This window comes from Rhinolophus sinicus, linkage group LG04, assembly GCF_036562045.2.
Source record: "Rhinolophus sinicus isolate RSC01 linkage group LG04, ASM3656204v1, whole genome shotgun sequence".
NCBI classification, from domain to species: domain Eukaryota; kingdom Metazoa; phylum Chordata; class Mammalia; order Chiroptera; family Rhinolophidae; genus Rhinolophus; species Rhinolophus sinicus.
In genome coordinates, this window is record NC_133754.1 from 5,390,611 (window position 1) to 5,404,404 (window position 13,794).

The 13,794-nt window shown below is 47.7% G+C and overlaps 2 protein-coding genes across 3 annotated transcripts in view; one reads left to right on the forward strand and one right to left on the reverse strand.

The window, feature by feature from the left end:
• ERICH6B (glutamate rich 6B) overlaps positions 1–2,824 on the forward strand; it is a 41,072-nt gene extending 38,248 nt beyond the window's left edge. The window contains exons 11-12 of the mRNA XM_074331490.1: positions 970–1,149; positions 2,366–2,824. Coding sequence (XP_074187591.1) covers positions 970–1,149; positions 2,366–2,824 — 639 coding nt within the window. The remainder of the gene's footprint in view (positions 1–969; positions 1,150–2,365) is intronic.
• A 7,518-nt stretch (positions 2,825–10,342) lies between these two features.
• COG3 (component of oligomeric golgi complex 3) overlaps positions 10,343–13,794 on the reverse strand; it is a 53,833-nt gene continuing 50,381 nt past the window's right edge. For both annotated transcript variants that reach the window (XM_019756980.2, XM_074329300.1), the window contains exon 23: positions 10,343–12,183. In XM_019756980.2, the coding sequence (XP_019612539.2) occupies positions 12,154–12,183 (30 nt within the window). In that variant the 3' untranslated portion in view covers positions 10,343–12,153. The remainder of the gene's footprint in view (positions 12,184–13,794) is intronic.

Consider the following 13,794-nt stretch of genomic DNA (forward strand, 5'->3'; position numbering starts at 1 on the left):
CCTGGATTTCCCGGAGAAGCCAACCCAGTAAAGAGGAAGCACATACGTACAGTGCACCCCGAGTTTCCCATCTGCCCCCTACACAGTGGTGACAAGCTGCGAGGGGGCAGCCAGGGTAGAGAGGGTGTGAGACCTGGGCCACCAGTCTTCGAATGACAGTGGGGTTCCACTGAGGGAGGAGGGTCAGGAAAGGCGGGTGAAGGGCTGACTTCGGGCCCCAAATGAAGCAAATCAGCACCAATGTGACCAGTCAGCGGGGTTCTGCCAGGCCAGGATGCAGGGTGCCCTGAGAAGAACACACCAGCCCCTCCACTTCCTGGGTGACACCTGACAGGCCTCGATCTTTCTGAGCCCATTTCTTTTATAAAATGGGATGCAGCGTATTGTAAGGTTTCCATAGATACTATGTGTAGAATCATTTCATAAGCTGATACCTCATAGAAATGGAAAATACTGGTATGGTCTGTTATTATGGCCCCAACTCCCACCCCCAGGAGACGCACAGACGGACATGTGTCCTGGGCGGGAGGCCGGGCCGGCCAGCCTTCTGTAGGTTACAGACCAAGGCAGAGCTAGAGTAGAGGGGGCCTCCCTGAGGGGGTGACTCATCCCAACAACACCCAGACACACTCCAGGGGAGCCGAGGTGGAGGTGGGGCTTGTAGGCAGACCCTGTGGACCGTCACCCCCACCGTAGTGACTCCATGGGGAGAAGCCGGACAGTCCCAGGAGGGCACAGCTTTTGGAACCATGCCATCCCGGGGCTCAGGGGCTCGCACCCTCCAGTTTGGGGTCAGGCTGGGATGTGGCCCCGTGAGTGCTTGGGCAGTAGCAGGAAGGACGCCGCTGGCAGGGCTGGGAGCCCAGATTTGCCCTGGAGAGTGCCACTCCCAGGGAAGGCTCGGTGGCCACAGGGCCTAAGCCTGGTGCGGGGCCAGATGCTCACCTGGCCTTCCCTGAATGCCCACAGCTCGCAATCCCAGAGGTGCTGAGTGAAATGAAGAAGGCGGCCATCCTGGAGGAGCAGGTCGGCTCAACGGCTCAGAAGACGCGCGTCCTCCTGGGGAAAATGAGTCGGGCCCTCAACTTCCTGCCCGTCTCCGATCTGGAAAACTTCTTAGAGGCCACCAAGATCTTCCTAGAGAACAACGTGAGTCTGAGGGAAAAGTGTTACTTCCTGGGCTAGGCAGTTGTCACCAGGCCCGGGGCTTCTCCAGCGTCTGCGGAGCGTCTCTGGAAGACGGAGGTGGCAGGAGCGCAGTGTAAGACCCCGAAGTCCTGTCTATGTCTTTTGAATGTTGGTTTGTAATCTGGGACCTGTCACAGCAACTTGATCTGGAAAAAAAGTTTTGGGGGGTTCTGGCTGGCCACAGAAAAGACTTAACGGTCAGCCTTGACCTGACAGCATTGGAGACAAGGGCTTCCCTTCCGCAGGTAATACATGACCACACCCGTCCTGCTTGTTTGTACTGGTCACTGGAATGCACAAGTTCTTTTGCGGCCTTCCTGTACTTGGGTTGACTCAGGACACAGGTTGTCTCAAAGTCTAGCTCTGCTAAGTGTTGGTTATGTGACATTGAGCAAGGATCTTTATGCCTCAGTTTCCTCACCTGTGAAATGGGTCTAGAAATAGTAGACGAGGAGGCTCTCACTAACCCTGACCTCATAACAAACACCCCCTCCAGGGCTGAGGGAAACCCAGAGAGCAAACCAACACCAGCCTATAGCAGGTCCCCGAAACCAGGAGCCAACTGAAGCCCCAAAAGGACCCCCACTTAACCCCTCTCCAATAGCTGGGACCCTTTTGGTTGCTGGCCAGCTCAAATAGGTAAAGCAAAATGGGGACTGTGTCACCTGGATGGACGATGCAGTGGCTCTCAGAAAGGGTGAAGGGTGGAGGCCTCCAGAAGCCCAGAGGACTTTCACTCTCAACTCTGACACTCGTCTTGGTATGAAGACATGTTTTCTATGCACCTCAGTTCACGGGACTGTCTCCCAATCACTTTCAAAACACCCCAGTGGCCTCTGATTGGCCTGGCTTCATCAGGCCACTTTGGGGGCAATGAGGGTGGGGTTATGTCTTATAAACACAGCTCCTCGTTAATACCTGAGCATGGAGAGGGGTGGTTGTTTCTAGGACAGGGGGACTCAGGAGCTGGCCAGTGTGCCCTTTATATATTCCTGGGACACAGCCAACCTCCCAGGATGGTCTCAACGGCAGCCTGCACCGAGGCAGCTCAGGAACCCCCTTCTCCAGCTCTGCCCAAAATTAGCTGTTGCCGGCTACAGCAGGGACCCACAAGCCCCACGTTTCGTGGCGCTGCTCTCCTGCTGCTCACACTGCCTGCCTCCACCCTTCACCAAAGGTCCTGTCACCACCCCAAACCCCTGCCCAGAGGCTGAGCAGCCGAGGTGCGGCAGAAGCGGCGAGGCTGGCAGGGCGGGCGTTGCACAGGACTGCCACCATTGGGCTCTCACACCTGGCTGGCGAGGAGCACCACCCGCTGAAACACACGACAGTTACTACCGTGACTGACACAGGTGAGCGCTGTAGAACTGCACCTCCAGAGACCAACCGCGAGGACCTGTGTGCCGTTAGGTCTGCGCCCCTGCTCAGTGGGCACAGAAGCCCCTTTCCTTACCTGGCACTAGACATAGAAGCACCTGCCTCGCACTTGGCAACCAACACGCCCTGCCAAGCGTGTGGCCATGTCTCAGAGCCGGCCCAGATGTTTCTTCCGGGCCTGAAGGCCGTGGAATTGAAGGCACGTGTGCCCTGGAATCAGAGAGCCCCGTGCTGGAGTCTTGGCACCACCGCTTGCTAGCTGTGCCTCGGTTTCCTCGCCTGTAATAGGAGGGGCTACAGTGAAGATTGATGGAGAGGGCACCAGTAAGCCAGGCAGCTCGTCTGGTGTTTAATAGATGTGGGCTCCTACGATCAGCCAGCTCCTCTCCCTGGGCTTTCTTCTTTCGCAGAACCTGAAAGCATGATTCCATTAATGCTGAGATTGTCAACAGGCGGCTTTGGTCAGTCCCCCTTTTTACAATATTTTGTTGCCAACATCTCATAGGCGGGAGCTTTCATATAGGATCTGGTTTCCAGCTTCTCTTGTAACTGCTGCTCCGTGCCAGTGTTACGAAAGGCTGGACAGAATAACAACTCAGGGGCTGTTTTCACAAGGAAGAGTGAATCACCTGGCAGACTGGGAAGGAAGCAATTAAAGCAGCCAGCCAGGTGGCCAGGGACCTATCAAATCTAGACCGTGCACTCTCGGTCAGTTTGCTGCAACTGCTGCAACGAAGGGCAGCTTAAACAACCGAAATTGGTCGACCCACAGTTGTCTCACAGTCTGGATGCGAGAGCCCAAAATCAAGGGCTTCCCTCTGAAGGTGCGAGGGAAAGACGTGTCGTTTCAGGCCCTTCTCCCAGCTTCTCCTGGTGCCGGGGCTTGTGGCAGCACAACTCCCGTCTTCACATGCATTCTTCCTGTGTGTCTGTCCAGTTTCCCCTTTTCATACGACACCAGTCATATTGGTTCAGGCACCCACCCTACTCCAGCCTCGTCTTAACTAGTAATTACACCTGCAACAACCTTATTTCCAAATAAGGTCACCAACATCTGCAGTGCTGGGTTAGGACTTCAACCTATGACTTTGGGGGACACAATTCAATCCTCAACACCCTGTGCCTCACACCCTCCCAGGCCCTCAACGTCCTGAGGGGACGAAGTCTCTGATGATTATCATTTTATCTTCAGTGACTTGGCAGGAAAAGGTGCTTCTGGAAATGAGAATAAACTAAATTGGGTTGTTTATCAATACTGACCTGTGGAGTTACACACAAGGGGTCCCTGTTAGGTGACTTCATCAGTGAATGCCCTAAGGGAAACGGGGTCTCGTCTAGCACCCACAGAAATTAACTATGAATTAACTCAGTCATTAATTATGACATGCAACAAATACGAGGTCGGACAATGAAGTTCATGAACTCATCCTAGAAAAAGTGCTACATACCTCATTGCTGAATATCACCATGGTCACCTTCGAAGTACACCCGTTGGGAAGCTATGCCCTGACACCAGCACCTAGTCCACCCTTCAAAGCAATTTTGGAACTCTTTCTGGAATGGCCATCAGAGCTGTCGGCGTATTACCCTTGATGTCCTGAATGTCATCAAAATGTCTTCCATCCAGTATTTCCTTTATCTTCGGGTAAAGAAAGAAGTCACTGGGGGCCAGATCAGGTGAGTAGGGAGGGTGTTCCCATACAGTTATTTGTTTACAGGCTAAAAACTCCCTCACAGACAGTGCCGTGTGAGCTGGTGCATTGTCGTGATGCAAGAGCCATGAATGGTTGGGGAAAAGTTCACCTCGTCTAACGTTTTCACGCAGCGTTTTCAGCACTTCCAAATAGCAAACTTGGTGAACTATTTGTCCAGCTGGTATAAATTCATCATGCATAATCCCTCTGATATCAGAAAAGGTTAGCGACATGGTTGCAACAAGTTCATGAACTAATTGTCAGACCGCGTATGCACCGTGTGCCCACGTGTACCGAGGGTCTAGAGAGAGAAACGGGTTTTTGCTCTTGGGATTAGTGTGGGGATCAGAGACAAGCGACGGCAAAACAATGCAATCATGGCTTTGTGGAGAAGCGAAGTGGGAGCACAGGAGGAGAGTCCCCTGGGGGAGAGGGGACGGGTCACGGAAAGCCTCTCCGAGGAGGTGGCCTTCGAGCCAGCCCAGCACTGAATGACAAGGAGTGGGTGAGGTGCATGCTGGGAGTCCCCAGGACCATCTGTGCCCAGGCACCGAGAATGGGCATGAAGGGCAGACAAAGGTTATGGCCTTTGGACACACGTTGGCGAGTCTTTTCCTGGCTGCCGACCCCAGTCCCCTTCCCTTAGGGGGCAAGTCACCTTGTGCATGTGTGTTAGTGGGCAGCAGTGCCCTGCTTGCCATGACAGAAACCAAGGAAGGTTCAACAAGTTCCATTTATGATTAACCTTAGCAGCAATTCCAACAGGGAAAATGTAACATACTTCAGTTCAACAAGTTCCATTTATGATTAAAACACTAAATAAAATAGGTATAGAAGGAAAATACCTTAACATAATAAAGGCCATATATGACAAGCCCTCAGCTAATCTCATACTTAACAGTGAAAAAGTGAAGCCCTTTGCTCTACGTTCAGGAACACGACAGGGCTGTCCCCTATCACCTCTGCTTTTCAACATAGTGTTGGAAGTCCTCGCCAGGGCCATCAGGCAAGAGAAAGAAATAAAAGGCATCCAAATTGGGAATGAGGAAGTTAAATTGTCACTCTTTGCAGATGACATGACGCTATATATACAAAACCCTAAAGACTCCACCAAAAAGCTATTAGAAACAATCAACAAATACAGTAAAGTTGCCGGCTACAAAATCAACGTACAAAAGTCCATTGCATTCCTATATACTAACATGAAATCGCAGAAAAATAAATTTAAAAAAATAATTTCTTTTTCAACTGCAACAAAAAGAATAAAATACCTGGGAATAAACTTAACCAAGGATGTGAAAGACCTATATGCTGAAAACTATAAGATATTTTTAAAAGAAATTGAAGAAGACACAAAAAAAATGGAAAGACATTCCGTGCTCATGGATTGGAAGAATCAACATAGTTAAAATGGCCATATTACAGTATACAGATGGCCCAAAGCAGTATACAGATTTAATGTGATCCCCATCAAAATCCCAATGGCATTTTTAAAAGAAATAGAACAAAAAATCATCAGATTTGTACGGAACCACAAAAGACCCCGAATAGCCAAAGCAATCTTAAGAAAAAAGAACAATGCTGGAGGTATCACACTCCCTGACTTTGGCTTGTACTACAGGGCAACAATAATCAAAACAGCATGGTATTGGCAGAAAAACAGACACATAGACCAATGGAATAGAATTGAGAACCCAGAAATAAAACCACATAAATATGGACAGATAATTTTTGACAAAGAAGCAAAAAACATACAATGGAGAAAAGACAGCCTCTTCAATAAATGGTTCTGGGAGAATTGGACAGCCACGTGCAAAAGAATGAAACTGGACTGCTATCTGTCACCATGTACCAAAATTAATTCAAAATGGATCAAAGACCTAGATATAAGACCTGAAACAATAAACTGCATAGAAGAAAACATAGGTACTAAACTTAATGGACCTTGGGTTCAAAGAGTATTTTATGAATTTGACTCTAAAGGCAAGGGAAGTAAAAGCTAAAATAAACGAATGGGACTATATGAAACTTAAAAGCTTCTGCACAGCAAAAGAAACCATCGACAAAATAAAGAGGCAACCAACTGAATGGAAGAAGATTTTTGCAAACAGTGCCTCCGATAAGGGGCTAATATCCAAAATATACAAGGAACTCATACAACTCAACAACAAAAAAACAAACAACCCAACTGAAAAATGGGCAGAGGACCTGAAGAGAAATTTCTCCAAAGAGGACATACAAATGGCAAATAGACATATGAAAAAATGCTCAACATCACTAATCATCAGAGAAATGCAAATAAAAACCACAATGAGATATCACCTCACCCCAGTTAGAATGGCTATCATCAACAAGACAAATAGTAACAAGTGTTGGAGAGGCTGTGGAGAAAAAGGAACCCTCATACACTGTTGGTGGGAATGCTGACTGGTGCAGCCGCTATGGAAGGCAGTGTGGAGGTTCCTCAAAAAATTACAAATAGAATTACCGTATGACCCAGCAATCCCACTCCTGGTATCTACCCAAAAAATCTGAAAACATTTATACATAAAGACATGTGTGCTCCAATGTTCATTGCAGCTTTGTTTACGGTGGCCAAGACATGGAAACAACCAAAATGTCCTTCGATAGATGAATGGATAAAGAAGTTGTGGTATATATACACAATGGAAACTATTCGGCGGTAAGAAAAGATGAAACAGTACCATTTGTGATAATGTGGATGGATCTTGAGATTATAATGCCAAGCGAAATAAGTCAGACAGAAAAAGTCGAGAACCATTTGATTTCACTGATATGTGATATATAAAACTGAAAACAACAAAAGAACAAGACAAACAAATGAAGGAACAAAAACTCATAGATACAGACAATAGTTTAGTGGTTACCAGAGGGTAAGGGGGCTGGGGGGTGGGAGATGAGGGTAAAGGGGATCAAATATATGGTGATGGAAGGAGAACTGACTCTGGGTGGTGAACACACAATGGGATTTATAGATGATGTAATACAGAATTGTGCACCTGAAATCTATGTAACTTTACTAACAATTGACGCCCCAATAAACTTTCATTTTTTAAAAAAAAATACTAGGAGAGAGCTCTAAGCAAAACAAGAACAGCCAATGCAAGATACAGCCCTAGCGCACTCTCTCCTCTCTTTAGCAAGTACCCAAGAAGGGATCTAAGAACCTAAAAGTGCTGACACACCTTGCTGGGCAGATGTGACCAGCACCCCCAGCTGGTGGGGAAGTTCACTGGGGGGCCAGGGAGCTGGAGTTGGTGCACAGGGAGTGGCCAGGAAGGTGCTGGTCCTCCAGAAGCTTCTGCTGGGACACCAGGAAAAGTCACTGGACAGTGAGTGACACCAGACCTACTACGCTCTGCTGACAGCCGCAATGCAGAAAGAAAACCAGACACAGCAGAAACGGAAAAAGCCCCTCCCCCGTGCCCCGCAGTGTGCCTCCAGCACCCTACAAAGCCTAGCGCGGCAACAGCTGGCAACGGCTGGCAGCGCTGACGCAGCGTCAGGGCCCAGCTCCAGCGTCTCAGAGCAGGACAAAGGGGTGGGTCTGGAGGGGCACTGAACCGCACCCGGCCCAGCTTGCGCTCCTCCTTGCTCCAGCACTGTCTTGAAGCGTGAAAATCACACGCATGCACACGCCCCATGGAGCGTGAGCTTGGCCAAGATAAAAGCAGTTGCAGTGAGAGTGAGTCCGGGACTCGCATGGCAGTGGAGACGGGACCACATCTTTCTGCTTTGAAACAAAAATGCATCTGTGATGCTTCCTGCTCTCATCCCTCTGCTCCAGCCGCATCTGTCCTTCCAATCAGGCCCCTTCCTGCTCACCTTAGACAATGACGTCTTCAAGGACCCTGAGACACAGAGGATGGGGAGTGAGGCCACGAGGCTGGACAGATGACCACAGCCCGACTGACAGCCCCGGGAGCCACAGCAGGTGTTTTATATTCGGGGCAAAGGGGAGAGAGGGTGTTCGTAAGATGGGGCTCTTGTCGTAAAGACGTTTCAATATTCCAAGCAAGGACATTGAAAAGGAGGGCCTTGACCCAGGCAGAGGGCCCTGGGGAGGGAGGAAAGAGCTGGGGGGGCCAGGAAACAGACAGGACATGGGGCAACAGGATGGGGTCAGGAAAGCGCCATGACTTGAGCAACAGAGTGGGTTCTTTCTTTCATTCAGCAAATACTTACTGAGCACCTACTGTGCGCACTGTTCTGGGTGCTAGGTATACAGCAGTAAACAAAACACAGCCCCGTCCCCCAAGCAGTTTCAGTCTGGGCTTGGGGAAGACAGACAAAAAAACAAATAAGCAAAACATCTCGTGTGTCATATGAAGCCAGGTGAGGGGACAGCAGGTGCTGGGGGGTAGGGGTGGGAGGTCCCTCAAGTGCACGGCAGGTTTTGTGCTGGGTAACTGCTTGCTGGGGCGGGGGGTGGGGGGCTGTCCTGTGCATTGTCAGATGCTCAGTGGTTCTAGCTGACATCTACCAACTAGAAGCCGGTAAGGGCCCCACACAGCAGTCACAGCGACCAAAAGTGTCCAAACGCTGACAAACATCCCGTGGGGGGCAGGGGTCACGCCTTGTTGAGAACCTCTGCTGTAGATCGTGTTGGGGTTTCGCGTTTTACGGCCCAGCACAAGTCTGCAGACATTCCCCGTACTTGAAGTGAATGTGTTCTGCAAGCGTTAGGGATTCTGAATTTAGGGGGGAAACTCAGGCACATGCAGACTGTAGTTCATTCTATATCCAGCCTACACTTTATTAAAAAAAAAAAAAAAAGTAAAAGTCAGTGCCACGAAAACAAACAAACAAAAACCTTCAGAGTTGTCAAAATTAAAAGGGACAAAAGAGACTCAACAACCAAGTAAACAGTATGAACCTGGGTAAGAAACAGCTGACACATTTTGGGAACAACTGAGGGAACTGACATACGGACTACACAGGAGGCGGTACTGAGTTATTTTAGGTATGATAATGGTATTACGGTTAAGTCGGAGAATGTCCTTAGTGTTGGGGATGGATGCTGAAGAATTTCCGGGTGAAATGACGTACACATCCTTTCAAATCATTCACGTGTGTATGTGTACAGGCTGATAATTAAAACCCCCTTGGTTAAAAATGTGCTAAAGAGCCCAATCTTGTAAGAAAAATTATTTTAGAATATACATAGAAAAGTCCAAAAGCCATATGCCAAACATTTAACAGCAGTTTACCTCTCAGGGGTCACTTATGCAAGACTTTCACATTTTATGTTAAGGTCCAAACACCATAGAAATGTCTAACAGCGAACATATCTTTACAATCAGAAACAAAGTTTTAAAACCCCTGTATGTCCCAAAAGACAAAATATATGTATTTATCAGATAACTACTTAATGGCTACCACTATTCCAAGTTTCCAGCAGCGCCTTCTTTTTGTGGGGCTTGGGAAAGGGAAGCTGTACACGCTACGGGAAGAACCGCCAGAAGAACGCTCCGGAAAGGCAGCAATCAAGTTCCTCTTTTCTGAGGAGTAAGGTTCGCTCATGCTCGCCCCCAGGTTCCTTCAACGAATGGACCTTGGTGACAAACTAAGGCTGACTATTCTTTCTTACTTGTAAGATAATAGCAGAAAAGAATTCAAAGCTATGGGGTTGTTAAACTAGGGGAAAACTACACATTTGTTTTCATTGCTACTTCAATACTAAATTTCAACACAACTGTTTGTGCTGACAGTACTCAGGAAACTGGCAGTCTGTAACAAAAAATTAAATTGTTTCAACTAATGAAGCAGTAAGATGCTTCAGAAACATCTCCCACAATAATTATCTTGCCAAAAGAACCCCACAGTACAGGTAAAACTGGGGCGATCGGGGTGAGATCGGCACCAGGGTCAACAGCCTGCTCATGATAACGTTACAGGTTTGCAAGAGCTCACCACTGGGGGAACTGAGTAAAGGCACACGGCATGTCTATGTATGTGTTCTTACAACGGCATATGAATCTACAAGTCAGCTCAATAAACACTACAATTAAAAAAAAACTTTTTAAAAAGAATCTGCATAAATAACAGACGTGAGGACAAAGTAGGAAGCAAAAATCTTTATTTTTTTAAAAATTCACATTTATTAAAAACAGCAATTTCTAGCCAAATAATATAAAGCGTTTTAAATTATTTGAAAGTATGTACATTCTTTGTATAAGTCAACACTTGAAACTGTACAGATTTAAACAAATGTTTATTTCACAAACAAGGTGGGTCACTGTCACGTACTCAGCCTTTGCGACGTGTCTGTTTCAGAAATAAAAGATTCAACACAAGAACAAGTGTTGTCAAATATTTTTATCCTTAAGAACACACTCTGCTCTGTACATCGAATAAATCAGTCACCGTATGTACAATAACCATGCCCTCATTTCTTTGGAAAAGGCTTTTTAAAAATCAAATGTACATATAATATACAAAACTGGGTATTTTACAGTTTCTTTCATTAAACGTACTTAAATACAATCTTTCTAATTCATTCATTTCATGTCAAAGAATGACTATGGACCCTCTTTACCGTCTATCTTCCCAAAACATAGAGTATTAAGCTCGATCAAGCAACACCCATCACCAATTTAAACTGAGTTGAAAAACAAGTGACCTGTTGAAAACGACAGGTGTCAGAATACGGTCATAACCCATCTGTACGCTGGGGGTGTGCTTGAAGGGGATGAGAAATGCTGCCAGTCACACAGAATGGGGTCTGCTGCTATATTCCAGAACCCTCATCGGTGTTCCATCTCTAGGCTAGTGTTCAAATAATTCAAAATTCCTTTGGAACCAAAAAGCAGGCTACTTTTACTGTAACGTCAGAGGCAAAACCAATCCGATCAGGAAATCGGTATTTGCAGGAAAAGTCATAGACGTGTGATTTATGTGACCATCCCTGATGTAGTGGGGTGGCTTTGGGGGCGGGGAGCATCTTCACCCTGCTCGGCTGTCGCAGGGACACAGCACAGCCCCCGAATACACAGGCCGCGAGCACGCTGGCTTCTCGGAGGACTGACCCGAGGGCAGTGGCAGGCAGGCTGGTCATCCGTCCCGCGTGCGTGAGGCACACTCTTCGTGGGGTTTCCTCCTCCCCTTCACGTGCCAGCTGTACACGCCCCACTGTACTTCCGACTCAAAAACATTGACGACTGTTCCACGGCAGTTCATTAAAGACACTGCATTTATCTATTGCGAGCCGGCGGCCGCTCCCTGTTCTTGAATGTTCTGTTGTACCTCAGCAATTGGGGAGTCTAGGTCCCGCGACCGTCCAGGAGGTCCCTGCACACAGAAATGACCTCACCCCAAACCCGCAGGCAGAGAACACCCTGAATTCCCAGGAATGCAGAATGCGTTCTCAGAAGCATCCAATCTGCTCCAAACTTAACTTCAAAGTGACAGGAGAAGTGTTACGCTAAATCGAGGGTAGAAACAACAGTTCTGGAAGTAAAAGAAGAGTCACTGTGGAATGCTCAGTGGTCAGCGTTGCAGTTTCACACTTTAACAAGCCTTACTTTAGACGCTTTCTATTTAGCTCTATTCCCATCTGCTGCCACCTCTTCTCATTGCACATCTTTTGCGAAGAACCATCTCACTGCGTGCCCACCATAGCTACCTCTTAAAAACTTACATTTCCTGCGATCATTTAAATGAGGCCGTTACCACCGCTCGTGGATTAATCTTTGGCATTTTGATGTGTTGAGAAGGGAAACACCAATCTTTTCACGCCGCAGTCAGCACCGAGTGGCACGCCTGTGTGGTTCTGGGGACAGTCCCACATCTAATTTCTCAGCGTCCTGCAGGCCGCCTGACTCTGACACTCGTACCAGCCAGACTGTTTGCGCACACAGCCCGACTGGCCTGCTTATTTAGAGATTGACAGCAGGAGGTTCAGCTGAAAAGCAAAGCGAAAGGCTCATTAGTCAGTTCTGCCGTGGAATTCCGTAAAAAAGGGGTTCAGACCCTCCAAACAGAATGAGAGGGAAAGTCTACGATTTTTAAGAGACCAGTAAACATGGCTGTCAGGTATAAACTGGACCCACATTGACGGTCTGGTTTCTGAAGCTGCCACCGGCACCAAGTTTGTGAGGCCTGCGGGGAGCTACACTCTGCCCCCCAATCTAGGCCCGCACGCATTTAGAGTCCAATGAGGATGACAAAAAAACTCCATACCAGCACTGACAACGGACAGAAATCCATCTAGACAATCAATTTCACCCTTTTCTATGCAGAACGTGTTTTGGGAAGACCTGTGTGTAAGTTCCATTCTTTCGGTGACTTTTAAATGCATCAGAACAGGCACAACACATGAATCTCAGCCCCACACTAACTCTGACTGAACCCAGGAAAACCAGACAAGTCCGCCATAGCGAGAGCGGGAAATGGCAGCCTGCACACAGCTAACCTGTCACCCAGGCTCTGGTGAGATGGGCGGTTAAATGAAGACGGCAGTGAACCCTTCTGTAAAGTACAAACTTCTATAACGTATAAATGCACAATTTTGTTACCCAAATCATCACCCCATAACCTCTTCAAAAATCTGTACTTCAGTGACAGGAACACAAAATCACCGGGTTTTCCTGGCCAAAGTACAAAACCTGGATCTAATCATGAGAAAAAAAGACAACTCCAAATTGAGGGACATTCTACAAAATAACTGGCCTGCCAAGGTCAAGAAAGCCCAAAAAAGGCTGCGGAGCTGCTCCAGCTTAAACGAAACTAGAGATGTGGCACGTGACGCAATACTGGGACTGGGGAAAAGATACAGGACACTGTCGGGACAACCGAGGAAATCTTAATACGGACTGCAGCTTAGATAATAGCATCAGTGCTCCAGCTCCTGTTTGGATCATTGTATGTGCGGGGTGGGGTGGGGGGGGATTCCTTGTTCTTAGGAAATACGCTGACGCATTTCCAAGCAGTGGCTCCTAGCTTCCTCTCAAATGACTTAAGAGGGGTGGGGAGGCAGATGAAAGGGAGAAATCAACAACAATAAAGCAAATGGGGCCAACTGTAAACAACAAGGTAAAAGTCCTTACTTATTACCATTCTTGCATTTTTTTGGAAGTTTGAAATCGTAACGAAATCAAGTTACAAAAATATGTGCAGATGCTCCTAGACTTTGACAAGCGCACTGCAGGCTGAAAACACCGTGAGTGGAAAATGTATTTGATACACCTAAGCTACCGACATCCCAGCCTAGCCTCGCCCACTTTGATCGTGCCCAGTCGGACAAGATCACGTTCCACACTGTGGAATATCGGCTGTTGCCTTCAGGACGCATGGCCAGCAGGGAGCTGTGGCTCGCTGCCCGACCCACATCACGGAAGAATTGTACCACACGGCACTGGCCCAGGAAAAGATCCGATTCAAAATTCCAAGTACAGTTTCTACTCACACCATTGTTAAGTCAAACCATCGTAAGCCAAGGACTCTGTACTATATCACGTACTGGATTTTAAGAAAATGGGTCACAGCTTTTCCCGCCATCATGCAGCCCGTGGAC